The following is an 18,943-nucleotide window of genomic DNA, read 5'->3' on the forward strand; positions in this document are numbered from 1 at the left end:
AATAAATTATTTGTCCGGGCTGTAGTGCGGTCAATGCGTGAAGGGCGAAGGCGCGCGGCGCTCCGGCGAGGCGCAGGGCGAGGAGCCGCGGCGGCCGCCGGCGCTGGGGCTCAGGCGCACCATGGTATCAAGGTGGCGGAACCTGTGTCAATAAAGAAGTAAATGTCTGGAAATTTGTTTTTACAGACTACAGACTTTATGTAGCCCATTGTACTTTGTGTGCCAAATAGAATAGATTTAGAATGGAATAGAATTATTTTCGAAATTGGATACAAGGTATCACTTATTGATGTCAAATAACTTAAATAACTACTACCGCTTCCAAAGCGCATGTGTAGAAGCGGCGGAACAAACTACACTGCAGCATTTTCATCGGACGTCAATTTACAAATACCTATAGATCTCTTAAATCTAAATCGTGGACGAATGGACGTTGTCTACATTAAAAAATATGAATGAATGTAGAACTTATTATGTCAATACGAATATTTCGTCAAATAAAATAAAATATGTACATACTGTACAAATTATGTCAAGACCATGTCAAATATGCACAAGCATTTAAGAGGCCATTATGTCAAATCTTGGAGAACTCGAGTCTTAGATCATATACCTACTCCAATAGACCTCTCTTCTCGAAAATGTTCATATCGTCAATTTTAGGTAGACAATATCATTAATAAAATGTCGATTGTTTATAGGCAGGTATATATAATCAATATAACTACCACAGGATGATACTATTGTTGGATTTTTTGTTCATCAATATGACAAACGATATATTTATCGAAAATTGTTAGGTACGTCAGGATTAACCTCATTTAGGTCCTTACACACCTTAGTGGCAAATCGTTGGCATCGTGATCAACGCTCTGGAAGAAAAACGCCAGAGGCCAGCTGATCCAAGACGATTGTTTCCTGAGAAAAAAAAAATATATTTCTAATTAATTATATTTTACCTATGAGATCTTAAAAACGGATTTATGCTATTTTAATTTAAGCTTTTAAGTCATGTTTTGACGGTCTCTGTGGCACCAGGTGCAGCGGGAATGTTTATGTCTCAGTACCACAAGCTTATAATGTTTCGATTCTAATACAAACCACAGAGTCCCCTTTAAGCTTTGCTACATAATGATTGAAAGTTCTACTCGCTGAGTTAAATCCACGAAAAAACTTTGGGACAGCTCAATAATAACCATTCCTTTTTGTGATGTAAGTACCCAGCAAAATCTTTATACTGATTTCATGTAGCTAATTTTAATCAAAGAAATATACGAACGGTGTGGGCGGCTGGACCATGTCAGATTCAGGCGTGTCTGGGGTAGTGGGCCCCGCAGGGGGTGGGGAAATAGGGCTGGTCGGCGCGGGGGGAGGCGTCTTGTTGATGGCCGGGTTGTAGATCTTGGGGTCACTGACCATGCGCACGAAGAAAGAACGCTTGTGAGCCAAAGCAGCGCGGTGCTTGCGTGCGCGCTCCTCGTTCAAGTCCTGAAAACAGACAGGGTTAGTTTCTAATATACCCAAAAAAAATGATAATATCAAAAAGGCCTCGGCTTCTTCCAGTCATCTGGGATTTCTATTCCATCATTTAAGGTATTTAACAATCCTTGAAATTATTTCTTATAGGTACTTGGTTGGTTGTTGGTAAGTCGAGATCGGTTGGGATAGTCGTAGCTGTTCTTGTTCGACTTCAAGGCTAACCTTGTTGTTCCATAGAAAATTCTGAATATGTAAGTAGACAGGTTATCGGGAATGACATACAAATAAATTAATTTTTCATATAGTTCATCATCATCACATTGTGTCTCATTAATTTTAATTACCTATAGCATTACTAAAAATGACAAATATCTATTAACTTACTCTTTCCTTGTCGGGACCTTCTAGTAATTCTGTTGCGAAGTCCGTTATTATGTCCCAAGCAATTTCTGAAAAGAAAAATGATTGGTTAAACAAAGTGGTCCAATAATCAATGAAAAGAGATTAACACTTTTATTAAGCCTCTATCCTTACCGATATCTTCACGTGTGGCATGCTGGTGGACCACGCAGAAACGGATTACAAACCGGTCTCTCACCGACGCGGGAACCATGTGAATTTTTCCAGACGCGTTAATGTTGGTAAGAAGTTTCCTGTTCAATTCGTCCATTTGCTGATCCGTCTCGTCTGGACCCCCGACCAGGCGGAAGCATACCAATCCTAGCTGAAATACACAATAAAGGTGTAGGTAATTAGTATATTTTGCGGCGGTCAATCATATAGTCACAATTTATGTTACCTTTACTTGGTTGCAAACTTCAAACCTATCGTCCTTTTTTACCAATTTTTCAAAATACTTGGCGAGTTCGCAATGACGCCGGATATATTTTTGCAAACCGCTGATACCATAACTTCTCAGCATGAACCACAGCTTCAAAGATCTAAATCGACGGCTCAACGGGACGCCCCAATGTCTGTAGTCTATCGCTGTGTGGTCATAGCAATGTTGAAGGTATAGAGGATCCACCACCAGAGCTGATGTAAGGAGGTAGCGGTTAGTCACCCACAAAAGTGAACAGTCGAAACTTGTCAACATTAGTTTGTTTGGATTAGTGTTGAACGAATCTGCGTATTCAATCCCCGCCAAATGGTACTTATGTTCAGGGCAAAGGAATGAGCTGCCAGCGTACGCTGCGTCCACGTGGAGCCACACCGAGGGGAATTTCCTCACGACGGGCCCTATCTCGGGCATATTGTCAAAGGAACAGCATGATGTAGTGCCCAATGTGATAGAAACAAAAAATGGGACAAGTCCAGCCTCTTCGTCTTCTTCCATTGCCTAGGAAACAAATATGAAAGATTTTTGTAGTCAAACATGTCTAAATAAAAAACAATAAATTAATAATGGATCTAACCTACTCTTGTTACTTTTGTAAATAAATGCATCGTTTAAAACCATGTTTTAAAATATAGAATTCAACACAGCCTCATAATAGAAATGAGTCGAGAAATTGAGTGGAACATAATCGAAATGAGAATTCGAGGCGCCGCAATTAAACAGAATTTCATAAGGGGGTCTTATTGCGAAATTTCAATATTTGCCGCATAGAAAGTGGCACACAATGCCGCTCCATTACCGCCCGGCTCGCCACGTATTTCCGGCATGCAAGGGCACGTCATTAAACGCGGGATGGCGCCGATCTAGGTCTGTTCTCGGCTGGAGCACAAAACACTCCAGAGTACAAAGATAAAATAACGATCAATTAAAATGAGACGGGTCGGATATAGAGAGAATCCGTGTCTCCGTTGGATATAATTATTAGGTAATGAATGTCTTTCGTAAACGAGACTAACCTATTATTTCTTGACTAACTGCAAGCTTAGTAAAGAATTTTTTTTGTTTTTTTTTAGTTTTAGTGTTTTGTGTCAGGGCTATAGTGCCACAAAACACAGCCTCCGCCGCAGCGCCGTCGCCTCGGTCTTTCAATTAATAGTGCCGACCACCTGATTATATTTGCTGCCTTGCAAATTTTAGTAGGTATGAATTGTATCGTTTTCGTTTGTTCAGATTAAAGGGTTCTTTAGCATAATATCTTCTGGCTGCTTCATGGTTGCCTCTTAATGATTGTATAGATTATCTACAGGATTACAATAAACGTTTTTTTAGCACAAGTACCTACCTATCATACAATTTATACCTATTCTTTGAAATTTTGGTCTTTCCCGAAAATTTAAAATTCTTTGAGTTTCATAGTATACAAAGCGTCATAAAATTTATACACACATCTTTTAAAGTTTCGCCTCTTAACGAGCCGTTTTCATCGGGCTGTAAGATTCTTAATTTGACGAAGCAAATCATGGCAGCCTTTTCCACGCCAGAATGCGCCTCTTTGGAGCAATAAGCGATCAGTTTGGAGAGCAAGAGGCCCTCGTCCACTGTGGGGAATTGGTGCTTCAACCTCTTGATGCCGTTCGCGCGGGCCGCCAACATTGAGACTAATACACATTCGCTCGCCGATCCCTGAAATCAATTTTATTGCTATTGGTGTGACATAGTTTGCTATTTGAATCTCAATTCCATCATTAACCGATACAGCTAAGCGTAGCCTTCCAGTCTTTTCTAGAATGATGGCTCTGTCTAGCCCTTAAGGGATAAATACGTGAAGTATGTATATAAATTAATTGGTAAAGACCGACCAAAAATCACACAAAAACACCCTTTCATTTCATTTTACGATGTCTGTGTGAATTATATCTCAGTACAGAATTACTTTATTCATGACCACCATTTAGAACTTTAGCTACCTGGTTAATCACTGACATTTACCAGGCACCGCGGACCTTAAAAAAAAATATCTATGTAATGCACTAATTTCAATACTATACCTCTATAACACCACCTCCTTTACTTCCCTCTTCCAAAGCTAAAAACGCCGGAGGTAACCCAATAGCTTTACCTGAAAGTTAAAAAATAAATGAAACAATTGATACCTAATAGCTAGTAGCGAAGAAAAATAACACAAAAGTACAAATTTATTTTATACTGATCTGGTAAAAGTTACGTTCATACTGTAAAATTCGGAATTATTATATCTAAATACCGATTTATATCAATTTCGTTATTTTATATGTACCTACTAGCTTTTATTTGTTTGTTTTATTTCCTTTGAAATCGTTTAATTTACTTACTTGATTGAGACTCCATCCAATACACAAATATTCAAAATGGTGACTCACTTATTCGATTACCCTGAACTTTGACATACACTCAAAAAGAATTTTATAATAAGCAACATAAAATTTGTCTTGCTAGTAAAATGCTCACCCTGATACTCGTAGATGTGTATGATGTATTCATAAAAGATTTACTGATCCTGACTGATGTGATCACTGGTAAAATAAGGCTGACCAATTTATATAAATACAACGGCCTCTGTGGCGCAGCGGTAGTACGCTTGTCTTTCACACCGGAAGTCCCGGGTTCGAATCCTGGCCAGAGCATGATGAGAAAAGAACTTTTTCTGATTGGCCTGGGTCTTATTTATCTATATAAGTATTTATTATAAAATATGGTATCGTTGAGTTAGTATCTCGTAACACAAGTCTCGAACTTACTTCGAGGCTAACTCAATATGTGTAATTTGTTCCGTATATATTTATTATTTATTTATAATTTCACCGCGAGAAAAAAAACTTATTACGACTGCCGAATCCAATTCTATAAACCAACTCTACGTATTGAATGTAGGTAATATTATCATTCTTTACTCACCCATCCAATCAAGCATTATTATTTCTAGTTCTGTACAAGCAGGGCTCGCCGCCTGAAATTGTTCAGTGTGGTTAGTTACTTTTTATGTTGTGGGAAGTGCAATTGAACAACATAATTATATAACATCACAAATCACAATCGTTCCGAAGGTTTATATTATTTTACCCTTGTTTGTTATACTCACCTTAGATTTCTGTTTTGGCTATAAACTTCAAATTATAATTCTAGGTTAGGATAACGCTGCAAAATTTTTGAAAAGCTACCATCCGAATTACTCATTGGAAATCATTTGTTCAGCAGTAGACGCTTTACGGCTGATATGATGATGATGAATTAATTGATTAAAAGTATCCACAATCCACAACATAATTTAAGAGGAGGCCCTCGGAGATAGAGAGGTTCATTATTAAAATAATCAAGCCTTATTGAAAGGGCCTAAAGAAAATTAAAAATCGATAGAAAGAAATTATTTTATTGGAGCATAAAATACAAGTAAATCTATATATATAAAACTCTTCCGTTACTGAGTGACTGACTGACAGACAACGCACAGTCGAAACTACTGGTCGTAGACAGCTGAAATTTGGAATGTAGGTTCCTTGGGATATGTAGGGGAGCACTAAGAAAGGATTTTTGGAAATTCAACCCCCAAGGGGGGGAAAAGGGGTAAAAACGTTTCTATGAAAAATCTTATTCCTTGGGTTTATAAACTTGAAACTTGGCATGAACACGTACATAGGCAAGTAAATATGTTTGGCATTATAAGTTTTTTCAAACTACCCTCCAATCGTGATTTAGGGGGTGCGATTGGGTGACTGATTTATTAACGCACAGCCGAAACCGCTCGGTATAGGAGTCTGAGATTTTGAACAGAGGTTCCTTTAGTAACATAAGTGAGCACTAAGAAGGGATTTTTGAAATGTCAACCCCCAAGGGGGGGAAACGGGATAAACTGAGCCGGGGCTGCGGGAAAGTTCTAACGAGATACCGTGGCCCCGGAACGCAAAGGGCAACTGAAGGAACGAGGTGGGTTTTAGTCAGTAAAAGTCTGACACTCCCTTCCGTTCCACCCAGAGCGGGAGAGGTCATTTGATGATTTCCCATCCTTAAAAAAAAAAGACTTTGTATGACAACTTTCTACTAATATTATAAAGAGGAACAATCTATTTTTTTATATGTTTGTTTGTTTACACATGTAATCGATAAACTCCGAAACTACTGAATCGATTTCAAACATTCACCATTAGAAAGCTACATCATCCCTGAGTAACACAGGCTATATTTATTAATTCCAGTTGTAACAAGATTTCAGCCTGTGGAAGAAAAAGCCCTGTCGAGATCATTAAAAAACGCTATACTATATATAACCGAAATACACGTGGGCGAAGCCGCGGGCGAAAAGCTAGTATAATATAAATATCTTATTCTAACTTATTTACTTAACGTTATTTTTATAAAATGAATGCATATGGAAATGGCTCAGTAGGAAATTATATGATATTGTTAATACAGAGCCAGCACAATATCGGACATGCGAAAAGTATTAGATTTATAAATATCCTATTTGGGGCAAAGCAATTAGGTACAGCTGTCATCGTTGTAGACAAAACTTTGCCGAATTGTATTTTAACTTAGTTTTAATCTATACGCCAGTGCGTTTATAACCACGACTGTGCCTTAAATTAACTAAGATGAGATTGTTTTTGTATATAAATTAATTGAAACTGAATATATTATATATAACTTATAAGTAGAGCCATTTTATTTTATAGTCTACAGCTAGGTATGACACATTTGAAGAAAAACAAAGATAAAAAGTTATCATTTTTTTAATTTTGCATAAACTCCTTCCAACCATATAAAAGTACCTTCATACTCCAAGCGCTTCCTAGATTACTATTTTTTCGTCATCATAAATAAAATAAACAATAAACTATATTGTAAATTCTATAAACCTTACTGAATTAATGTGATTAAATATAAGTACTTTAGTTGCCATTGTAACTAATTTTATGTAAAAGCAGGACGCTGTTGAATATACACGCTGCTCAGTTATTTAAACCCCCATGGTAGATAATCGATATCGTTGCATTCATGTCAATGACGTTGCATTTACGTCTTTTCGCCATGGACGCGTATTTGGGGCAAAAACTGTTTCTTGATTGCAGCGGATTGGCATTGACGCAAGAATGTTCTGCCCGACTAATTTTGGGTTGTTATAACTTTTACCTACCCCTCTGAAGAAGGGGTAGGCAGAGACTACATCTTTCCACTAGCCACGATCCCTGCAACTTCTTTTGCTGCATCCACATTCATAACTCTCTCTATGCAAACTTGTCGGTGGCAGGTACTCTAGACTTGACCTTTCACCAGAACGTCCCCGATTTGACCGATCCGATGAAACCAAGCAATTATACCTATCTGTTCTAAAGGTAAACACCTGCATAATTCATTTGAGTATCATTCGTAATCATCTGCCGTCATTAGTAATTAAAATTGTTATTATAAGAAAATAACAGTAGGTAAATATGCTTTAATAGAATAAAGAAAACATTTATTATTTTTAAAATTTGGTCACTATTTTCCTGTAACATGAGAACTAAATCTCTTCTAGAGCAGTCGGGCAAAGACAAACTTTATTATATGAACCGACGAATGCACTTCAAATTCTCCATCCATCAATGGTTGTCATCAGGAGAAGCCGACCCAGATAGTGTTTTGTTTTATTATACTTAGAAAATTACTGCTTGGTCAAATGTCAAGGCAGTAATTTGGTACATACTAATATCGTCTATTACGATACTTTTTTTTCACATGACAGTATAAAAAGTCGTATTTGTACATTTTGAGTGAAAAACTATTTGATTCCGAATTGGATTTAATTCAGTAAATGAATTTGAAGCTCGCATTTTTGTATCGCGTAAATGTCTACTAAATATCGTAGAGGACACTTCCTTGTGTAGACGGCTACGCACGTAGCTCGTAGCAAAAGCTACGAAATGCTACGATTTGTAAAAATACTCCGTTAAAATAATTTTATTATGAATTAATTCTTAACAATACTTCTTAAAGTTAAGTCATAGATTTTTTCAATATATTGAGGTTTGAGCGGGAAAGACAAGTTAATTTTAAAATATGCTGAAGAATCGCTTTACCCTTTCAACTTCAAGATCTTCTTAAGTTCAAAATATTCCACCAGTAAAAGCCACCTCAAAGGGATTTTTGGATGAAGGGATTGTAGTGAACGTTTAATAAATACTTTGATAGCTAAACGGATTTATTAAATTATTCGTGGGCAAACAATGTACCAAAAACTGGCCAAGAGTGAGTGGGTTCGGTTCAGTAATGATTCAAATTCTGTTATTTAATTTTTAATTTTATATGATTTTACAGAATTAAGAAGCACTTTCGCGTAGTTTTCATTTTGCAGATTGTAATAAGAAGTGTACATGTATTATAGTTAATCAAAGGGCAATGAACTAGGTATTCTTCTTTTAGGTGATGTGCTAGCAACCTGTCACTGTTGTAGCTGAATGTGGCTTTTAAGTAATACTTATGGAATTTAGTAGTTTCATCCATGACATGTCATATCGCCCTTTAGTGGTCATCATGCCAGATTGTTAATTGTCCCATCGGAGGACGCACCTTCAATTCCAATTCAAGAAGGATAATTATATTTCTCAAATTCACCTAGATTTCGAATGTTATCTTATAATTTTTAGCGTTAAAAATATTTAATTGAATCATAGAGGGTCTCAAACAGGCTGAGACTAGCTGGTTCAAAGTGATCAAATTAATAATAAAGCGTGACTTTATGTATGTATGTATACATACATATAGTATATTTATTACTTTATGTATGTATGTATACATACATATAGTCACGCTCTGTGTACTTTATGTATGTATGTATACATACATATAGTCACGCTCCTTTCTAGGAATGGCAGACAAAGATTAGGTTCATACTTTTGATTGCCATGATTCCTGCATACTTCTTTCGTTTCATCCATATTCATAAAAATTCTTCTATAACAAATTGCTCCGATTAGCTGCTTTAATTTGTAAAGAGATAGTACTTGAAAGATAGACTTATAATTATAATGAACTAGCTTTTCGCCCGCGGCTTCGCCCACGTGTATTTCGGTTATATATAGTATAGCGTTTTTTAATGATCTCGACAGGGCTTTTTCTTCCACAGGCTGAAATCTTGTTACAACTGGAATTAATAAATATAGCCTGTGTTACTCAGGGATGATGTAGCTTTCTAATGGTGAATGTTTGAAATCGATTCAGTAGTTTCGGAGTTTATCGATTACATGTGTAAACAAACAAACATATAAAAAAATAGATTGTTCCTCTTTATAATATTAGTAGAAAGTTGTCATACAAAGTCTTTTTTTTTAAGGATGGGAAATCATCAAATGACCTCTCCCGCTCTGGGTGGAACGGAAGGGAGTGTCAGACTTTTACTGACTAAAACCCACCTCGTTCCTTCAGTTGCCCTTTGCGTTCCGGGGCCACGGTATCTCGTTAGAACTTTCCCGCAGCCCCGGCTCAGTTTATCCCGTTTCCCCCCCTTGGGGGTTGACATTTCAAAAATCCCTTCTTAGTGCTCACTTATGTTACTAAAGGAACCTCTGTTCAAAATCTCAGACTCCTATACCGAGCGGTTTCGGCTGTGCGTTAATAAATCAGTCACCCAATCGCACCCCCTAAATCACGATTGGAGGGTAGTTTGAAAAAACTTATAATGCCAAACATATTTACTTGCCTATGTACGTGTTCATGCCAAGTTTCAAGTTTATAAACCCAAGGAATAAGATTTTTCATAGAAACGTTTTTACCCCTTTTCCCCCCCTTGGGGGTTGAATTTCCAAAAATCCTTTCTTAGTGCTCCCCTACATATCCCAAGGAACCTACATTCCAAATTTCAGCTGTCTACGACCAGTAGTTTCGACTGTGCGTTGTCTGTCAGTCAGTCACTCAGTAACGGAAGAGTTTTATATATATAGATGATAGATTGTCTATGACAGTATTTTATATTATTTTTAGATTTTTTATACCCGCATTATATCATAGGTTGGTATAGTGCTTTAGGTTTTTGTTCTGTGTACAACCATGTATATATTATATGTCTTGTTAAATTTTTATAAGCTTTTCAGACTCACAATAATTTTATGATTTCTGTCAAATACACCATGAACCAGCCATAATGAGTGACCATAGAGATCTGGCTCTTATTTGGATTTCTATGGTAAAGAAGTAGCCATCCGAATTCACGTTTCTCCCCTCGTATATTCAATTCAATTCAAAATCTTTTTTGCATATCATTAGTACATTAGTTGAATTACAGTTACTGCTTATAGGTAGGTATGTACATGAACCCTGATGACATCGCAATTTTAAAATAATATGGAAGGCAAGCAGGTTTATACCACCTATTATGATTAATATAACGATTTTAACAATTTATTTGGTATTATAATTGAAATTATATTTATTTGTCATTATTAAAACTTTTGTCGAGATATTTAAATTGAATTCTTCGTTTGTTCGTTTGTTTAACTTTTGTTAAAAAAGCATATACAACTTTTTAAATAAGACCACCACCACAAAGTAGTCAAAATGGCAACAACTATTGTTGCGTAATATGTGAAAGTATTTTTTGAAACTATAAGGTAGGTACCTAACTTCAATTACATTTTACTTGAATTTCAACTTAGTATAAACTGCAGTATCAATTGTAAGTAATTAATATTTGCATAAAACGTGTGTGTGTTTTGTCGTCTAACGGTTCTACAAACATGTCAGTGATATATACATGTATACGATCGAACTATGTAACCTCTCATTAAGTTTAACATAATGCCTGCTACATAATTCGTGTCGAATAAACTGTAATTAAAACTTATTAGCGATGTGAAGCTATACAAATGAATGTTATTACTGCGGTAGATAATGTTAGTATTTGTGATGAAGCATTGACAATTTCTGTTTTGTTTTATTCTAAAAAAAACTAAACACCTGTTATATTAAAAAAAGCAGTTATTGAAAAAAAGATATGTTTATCGCACCTTTGAAAATTTCAGTGTTAAATGCGTATGCCACAATTGCCACATGGCTGAATTCAGACGTCCTAAATGATTAAGTACCTAAATGAAAATTGTGTGATTGAAAATGCTATTTCTTTTCTGAAAAAGTTACTGATTCATTAAGGACATCTGAATTTAGTTAAGTGAATACCTATGATATGCTGAAAGCAACAACAATCTAATTATCAAGCGAAATTATCAATAATTGTTATTTCCTCTCATAAGATGCGGTTTTAATAAGTATTTTTGTAGGTGTGCCCTGTTTGCGACATTGTGAAATTATATTTTTTCAACAGCCATCGCCGCGAGTGTAAATTCGTTTTTTAGAACAACTTTCAATTTGTAGTTCGATAAGTAAATAAGGAAGGTCTTCGATATAAATTAATATTTGAAAATTGCTTCTTTCAATATGTTCATCGCACTGTGTATCTCGGAGAAGAAAGTGATTGACTCTGAGCACTAAGTAGTATCATAATGTTTGTTTCTTCATAGATTTAAGTAAGTATTTAAACTATTAAAAAGTATGAAAAATTACCCATGAGAATCCAATGCAGCCAATCCCCGCCGACAGCATATCGCCCAGGATGGACGGGTATCCGTTACCGGACGGAAAGTATGCGTGGAATCGAGGGTGCTGCCAGTGAGTGACGCCCGGCATGATCTTACTCTCCACATCGCTCATCACATCGTCCCAGTTCTCCGGTTGGAATGGAGCCTCGGGGGGCAGAGCTGTACGCAGGTACCCCGGCTCCACAGATGGAGTCACCCGTCGCGTACGCAGCGTTGTCATATATGTGCAAATATAGTCTACCATCTCCTTGCCCCGAACGCGAAACTCTTCCACGTCCATTTTGAGTAGTTGGTGTAAATAGTGAAGGGTGCCGTAGGGGCACAAGGCAGCGATGTCAGCGCCGCGACGGCCTCCGGCTGACTCGACGACCGCAGCCAAGCCAGCACTCCAGTGGTCGAGAGGGCGGGCCGCGGGAGGTGCGGGGAGGGCGCATCCGCGGCCGTGAAGGAATGGTGAATGCTTCGTCGCGGAACTGTAAGCCTTGTTGTCCATAACATACGATTAAGCGATAATCAGTTAACAAAAAAATATACTACTAAGATATACCTTTTCCATATTCAGTTACCATATTTGTCTTCTTTTGTTTATTTTTTTGTTTTTGAAGGCATTCCTACGTCTAGGCTAGAATTTCACTGTGAGTGACCAATGTCGTTTAAGTTTAGTCATAGCGTCGTGGCAGTCGCAGCCTGTTCGTGCTTTACCTACACCCTTAAAGTATAGGAGTTTAGTTTAAGTTTATTGAGTGAGAGCCCCGCTTCCGCGTCCGCTGCTTTCGTTGCACCGACGCTCGTCTCCCGCTACGAAGTCGCCAGCGCTGCCCGCCCTCGATGCCACTTCATTATTTCAGCTGAATGCGCCCACTGAGTATCACAGTGCGCACCTCACACTATATTATAAAATATGTATGTACGTAGGTAAATGCACGTACGACTGTCGGCCTTTCCTTCATGTCTCCTGTCTCGGGTCTGCTGGAAGGGATTTCTTTAGAAATAAACAGAACCTATGTAGGTACTATTGTTTCTTGTGTTAAAGTTAATAATAAAAAAAAAGTGTAAAGATACCAAATCGCAAGAAACTGGTTTTATTATACTTTACTTACAGATTTTATTATATCTAAGTACTTAATATGTATTTGTTATCTGCCAAAAATAAGTAGAAGCGGCAATTATTTTTATTCTAGTACTTAACTGTATCATATCTGTTACTTACATATATGTAGTTTTATATAAAAACAACTTTCTCTTTTCTAAACTGCCGCCGTCAGGTTCACCAGATTTTGGATTATTTTATGGGAGCTTATGAAGAGGGTTTTAAGGACAAGTACGGCTATATAAATATTCATCAACTCGACCTAGACTTTTCCTCCGAATTCCGTTTATTTTCCTTCAATTTAATTCAGAAACGATAATAACCTTTTCTTTCTTCTTAAATTACATTTTTTGTGTTTTTATATTAGTTCAGAACAAAATTCCACTATTGCACCTTGTTCTCTTCTAAAGCGTTTGTTCAATAGAGATGTTGGCAAAGTTTTAAATTGTTTACAAGTTGAAATGAAATGGAATACAGCAAGCTTTTTTTACTAAAGTTTAGTCTGATGCAGAAATATTTTGTAAATAAACTACCTAAAAATATGTTACGACCGACTTTGCATACCTACTAACTTCGTCTTTACAATAGGATATTTATAAGTTTCGGATACGCACTTCTAATTCATCACTTTGGATCGTCCGTTTGTTCGAATTTACACCGAAGAGGATTTTAAAAGCAAATAGCGTAGGATGGTGCCACGGTATGTGAGAACCCCGCAGCACCCGAGGAGACGCCGCCCCCGGCGACGGAACGTGCATTCTTTCCAACGCCGGAATACCAATGCCATATTATTATGTGTGATGTCCTCCCCTATTGTGCAATATATCTACCAATCTCCATGACATCTTATTCCCCTCTTGAAATTCAGGGCACGTTACTCTGCTTAGGCGATTATTCAATATCGTCGAAGTAAAAATTGTATAACAGATCAAAAACAGAATCAGCCTTTAAAATGGTTACCTACTACTTTAAAACTCTCACATCCATGTTCACTCTAAGAAGTATTACGTTCTAACACCATACTTGACATATGTAGGTAGTGCCACGGATCCGAATAAAAGTTCCCATAGCACCCCCAGAACAGTCCTCCAGGAGAACCTTGGGTCCGGAATGAATAAGTTTTTAAAATTGTTTGCCTTTAACCTTTATTTACTTACCCTTGGGTAATGCCATAAATACCAATAATACTATACCTAATGATTCACGTGATATTATACCTAGGTATCTAATTAAATATTTTCTATTAGAGTTGTTTATAATTTTTAATTTTCATTTAGGAGATCATGGTATCTTACTGACGGATACCATTAAAATCCATTAAATATTTCTTTTCTGTATTTATTACTTTTTCTGTTCAATATTCTCGCCACGTTTTTAAACGTATTGTCGTTCTGTGATGACGATGGAAATTCGCAGGCGTTGCTTCATCGACACTAAAACAATTTCCGCGCTCCATCCCTAATTCAATTGGATGCCACGAGCTCCTATCGCGACGTCTAAATTTCACCACAATTATTGAACAGAAATTAAATTAAATACTTAGGTACCTACTATAATGTTTTAAAAGTATTTTCTAATCTTACTCAGTATTTTAAAGCTTACAAAATGTTGGGTTTTGTTTTACGTATCAGTAGGGAATTTAATTATAATTCAACGAGATTGCTTTTATATACCTAATGCCTTTGTATGACCCATAGGTATTAGAGTATGCGTCTATCGTTTGGAGCCAAAATGGAATGGAATAAAAAAAAGTGATACAATATAAATTTTTTGAAAACCGCTATATGATAAAATTACAGAAACCTTGCCGTCACTGACTAGTCGCCGCATCTCTACATTTGGTAAGTTATATTTATTTAAAAATGCCGTCGCCAAATTCTAGAATTGAATTACTTTTCGATGTTCCTTAAGCTAAAACTAATTACATTCGGAATATGTACATTCTTGTACCGCGCTTGTCGTAGTTACAATAACATTTAGGTACAATGACTTTGATTTTTTCAACTTATCCATAAGGTCATATAGTTAAATATAAGATCATTATACTAAAATAAGTTTAAAGACAACATTTTTGCGACTAATCAATGGCTTTTTGTTTAATATAAACTTTATAAAATTTTTGTCAATATGTAACACACTTAAGTACCTACATTTATAATTTTCTTGTCTTTACGATGTATTAGTAAACAGAGGAAACTTTATTGTTTATGTATCATATTATAAGATAATAGATATTAATAAGTAACTGTTTGTTTGCCTAATAAAGATGAATAAAAATAAATAAAATAAAAATAACCTTTTAATCAGATAATATCTTTGTGAGTACTTACCAACTAATCTTAAAGGAGAGAAATAAAAATATACCAACAGGTAAATTCCGGGAATATGAATAAATCGTGAAGCGACGGATGCGTCGCGAAAAAAAAATTTCTATACTGTACGAATTTTTTTTTTTACTTTATGCACTTTATTTTAGCATAAGAATTTTTAGTTATCTCTCGGTACCTACTATCCCTGATGTAAATACCTATTACATATTAAATGTGGTCACTATGCAAGGAGACACTTATCTACTCATTTTAATTTAATGACCCGCCCACAGTGCCAATCATCGATTTCCGCGAAGACTCTCGATGGATCTCAAGGAAATAAAAGTTGGAGCCATGGAAGAAGAAAATAGCCTCGTTGAAATCTAATTTCGCGTACCATAACGGGCAGCCACTCGAGTCCGATGAGCCATCCGAAGCAGACGCGCTCATATCAATTCCCTAATTGAGGCGCAGATTCTTCGCTCGAGCGCGCACTCTGAAAACCACCGCCGGCGACGATCTTTCTTCATTCTTTATAGCCTGCTATTGAACAAGTTTCTCTAATTTAAGTTAAAAATGCGAACGTATTTTTAAATAAGGGAAGGGCTTATCAAAACCGAAGTCAAGTTTGAAAAGGACGCTGCAGCTTACACCATTTACCTACTTACACAATCGGAAATTATTGCATAATACGTGATTACAAAGATTCTGAAAAATCAAAAGGCCTTAACCGATGAAGAGAGTTATGAGTGTGGATGAAGCAAAAGAAGTATGCTGGGATCGTGGCAAATGGAAAGATTGCCTTTCCCTCGGAGAGAGTAGCGTGATTTTATGTATTTCAGTGGACATTTGTAAACCACCACACACCTAAAATATCCTGCCTGATACTGATAGTGTATCATCATCAGGCAGGCTAGGTACCTTTATGTACGTAAGTTTATTTCATAGGTACTTAGAATACTTTTAAACTTTTTGCGTGTAGTTATTTAAATAGATCCTTAAGTACCTAAATCGTAGCAGTACCTATACTTCGGACACCAGTTTCGAGCATATTAGTTTGATTGGAAATAAATGTAGGTAGTTCAGTCAACGGCAGATAATCATGACGTGACTCCCGTTCATACAATCCAAAACCATAGAAGGGTCAGATTTATCTATCGTTGATGTACGTACGTTCCTACATATCCCTTATTTGAGGAGGATGTCATTGGGGGGCTTTATCCGATACTTTCGAATATTGGGGGTTTGTTTTGTACTTAATTAGTACTACCTAAGTAAGTATTATAAATTGTATAAACTTTGATTGAGAATTATCTTTTAACCTATTTATCTAAATAAGGCACATCATCTGGCATATTATCTACATTCAATGATCGGGCCTCGTCCTCCTCAACTATTGAGTAAGGCCCTTCATTACATCTCGGACCATCACAGGAGAAGTTATCGTATTGACAGTACTCGCCAAACACCATCTGAAACAATAGGTGACTACATATTTATTTTATAAAAACTGAAATATACTTAGGTAGGTAATCACTACAGCTCACTTTATACTTATCTACCATAATTCGATTCGTGAAGAGGAGCCCCCGGGTACGCCCTTTGACCATCATTCTGAATTGCGTAAGTCAGGTTATTACACGAAGGGACTCCCGTCTGACCTCGCCTCAACGTCCTTCGTCGCTTTTTATTACTACCAAGAGTTATCTAAAGTGTTCATTTAGGTAATTTAATCTAATATTTTATGCGTTAAAAAACCGTATATAAATAGGCAGTAGCTGACATTTACCTTTTCAGATAGCAGACAATACCCGCACGACACACCGTAAGTACTCATTACGTTATACCTTGCACTACTCCCCATATTTCGTCTCGATTATAGATAGATAGATAAATTCCGTTCATTATCTTATCTATGATGTCTCAATTTGATACCTTAGTGGGATGTTCCTGGTCAATCATAGAGAAGCAGCTGCACCGGCCACATAAGCACCTGCCGCGCCCATAACACTCCTCCTCTTGCACCCCAGGGGGACTGCAATTTTGCTTTAGCTCCTCTGGAGGTGTACAGGCACATTCGGCGAATTCTTCTAGGCTGACTGCAACCACGATTACAAATTTACGACGTTGTATTTCTCATTGTTGTATGTTCTTGCCCTTCATTTTTCATCGTTCATGTGGTTTGGCTTAATGACGGAATTGAGTTTGATCATTTGATTGACTCTTACAATTAGAAAGAGAAAAATTTTCCATGAGAAAGAGATGGTGTGGTCCAATTTTAAAGTGCCATGAACCACAAGGCAGAATATAATCGGGATATTAATATAGGCCTTTATTGTTCCGATTTCTATAGTAAATTGTGTTTTTACCTTTTATACCTACGCAAATTCACTGCAAATACGCTTCTATTACCATGTCATAGAGTTCCATGCAAGGTCACATGACATGCTGTTGACTGTACCTAATGTTTTACTATTGGTGCCAAGTTAGATTTCGGAGAAATATTTCTTTTTAGTTTAAACACAGATATAATTTTTGACCTTTGAAACAATACAAATGGTATGGTAACGGTATAAGTACCTACAACAAATAAGTAGGTAGGTACTTACAAAATTAATAAGTATCAAAAAAATATTAAGACATAAGTATTACATTTTGCTTTATATATAAACATATATATGGTCACGTCTATATCCATTGCTATGTAGACAGAGCCAACAGTCTTGAAAAGACTGAATGGCCATGTTCAGCTATTTGGCTTAATGATAGAATTGAGATTCAAATAGTGAGAGGTAGCTAGCCCATCGCCTTAAAAAAGAATCCCAAGTTTGTAAGCCTATCCCTTAGTCGCCTTTTACGACATCCTATCCTTTTTTGTATTGGTGCCGGGAACCACACGGCACCCTTGCGGTATATATGTATAAAATAAATATTTATGTAACAAACGTGAATATGGTAAGGAATCCTTCGTGAGCGTATCCGACTCCCACTTGGCCGGTTTTATGAATGTAATTAAATATGTAGGTACTTGTATTTGTCACTGCTGAACCGAAATTACTTTTTCATTTAAGTGAATAATTATTTATTTTTACTTCACATATTTTTTATTAAATAAATTTTTATTATAAGATTTTTATAGGGATTAGGATAAGCATAACCTGTGTAGAAACTTACGTCCGTAGTCCTTGTGTACCACGCTATCGTTATTACAAAATTCTTCAAAACTGGGGAGCTGATTAGAAAAACACTTATTTTCAGTGGGGCACCACGAACAATGACTCAATTGTAAACATTCGCTACACGACTGTTTTATATTGCAAACCCATCGTTCATCTATCGCAACTACTCGACTTCCTGCCCACGCAGATACTATTCCAAAAAAACTTAAAGTAAGAATAGCCATGAAATCCCTCATTTTCCAAATCCACTTGTTTACTTAACTAATGAGCAAATACAACTGTCCAACAATTATTGCTTAGCCGTGACTTATTTATATCGATTTAGATAACCTTTTCTTGGTCCGTATTCGTTAGTAGGTATTGCGTAAATATAATTATTGTTCCTACTAGTCAAGAGGGTGAACATTATTAATTCTTAACCATATGGTGTAAAAGTTTAGGTTTGCATT

The 18,943-nt window shown here is 36.5% G+C and overlaps 2 protein-coding genes across 2 annotated transcripts; both read right to left on the minus strand.

The window, feature by feature from the left end:
- Positions 1-30: 30 nt before the first annotated feature.
- On the minus strand, positions 31-12,196 carry LOC106131818 (tyrosine decarboxylase). Its single transcript, XM_060954898.1, has 10 exons — positions 11,882-12,196; positions 5,252-5,303; positions 4,366-4,436; positions 3,764-4,000; positions 2,279-2,818; positions 2,014-2,203; positions 1,864-1,928; positions 1,280-1,488; positions 838-918; positions 31-142 (listed from the first exon to the last, which is right to left on the minus strand). The coding sequence occupies exons 1-10, from the start codon at positions 12,194-12,196 to the stop codon at positions 31-33; spliced, it is 1,872 nt and encodes a 623-aa protein (XP_060810881.1).
- An 859-nt stretch (positions 12,197-13,055) lies between these two features.
- On the minus strand, positions 13,056-18,761 carry LOC106131800 (integrin beta-like protein 1). Its single transcript, XM_013331007.2, has 3 exons — positions 18,490-18,761; positions 17,251-17,414; positions 13,056-16,787 (listed from the first exon to the last, which is right to left on the minus strand). Exons 1-3 carry the CDS (start codon positions 18,728-18,730, stop codon positions 16,638-16,640), a joined length of 555 nt encoding a protein of 184 aa, XP_013186461.2. The 5' UTR covers positions 18,731-18,761; the 3' UTR covers positions 13,056-16,637.
- Positions 18,762-18,943: the final 182 nt, after the last annotated feature.

Source organism: Amyelois transitella, chromosome 5 (assembly GCF_032362555.1).
Source record: "Amyelois transitella isolate CPQ chromosome 5, ilAmyTran1.1, whole genome shotgun sequence".
NCBI lineage: Eukaryota > Metazoa > Arthropoda > Insecta > Lepidoptera > Pyralidae > Amyelois > Amyelois transitella.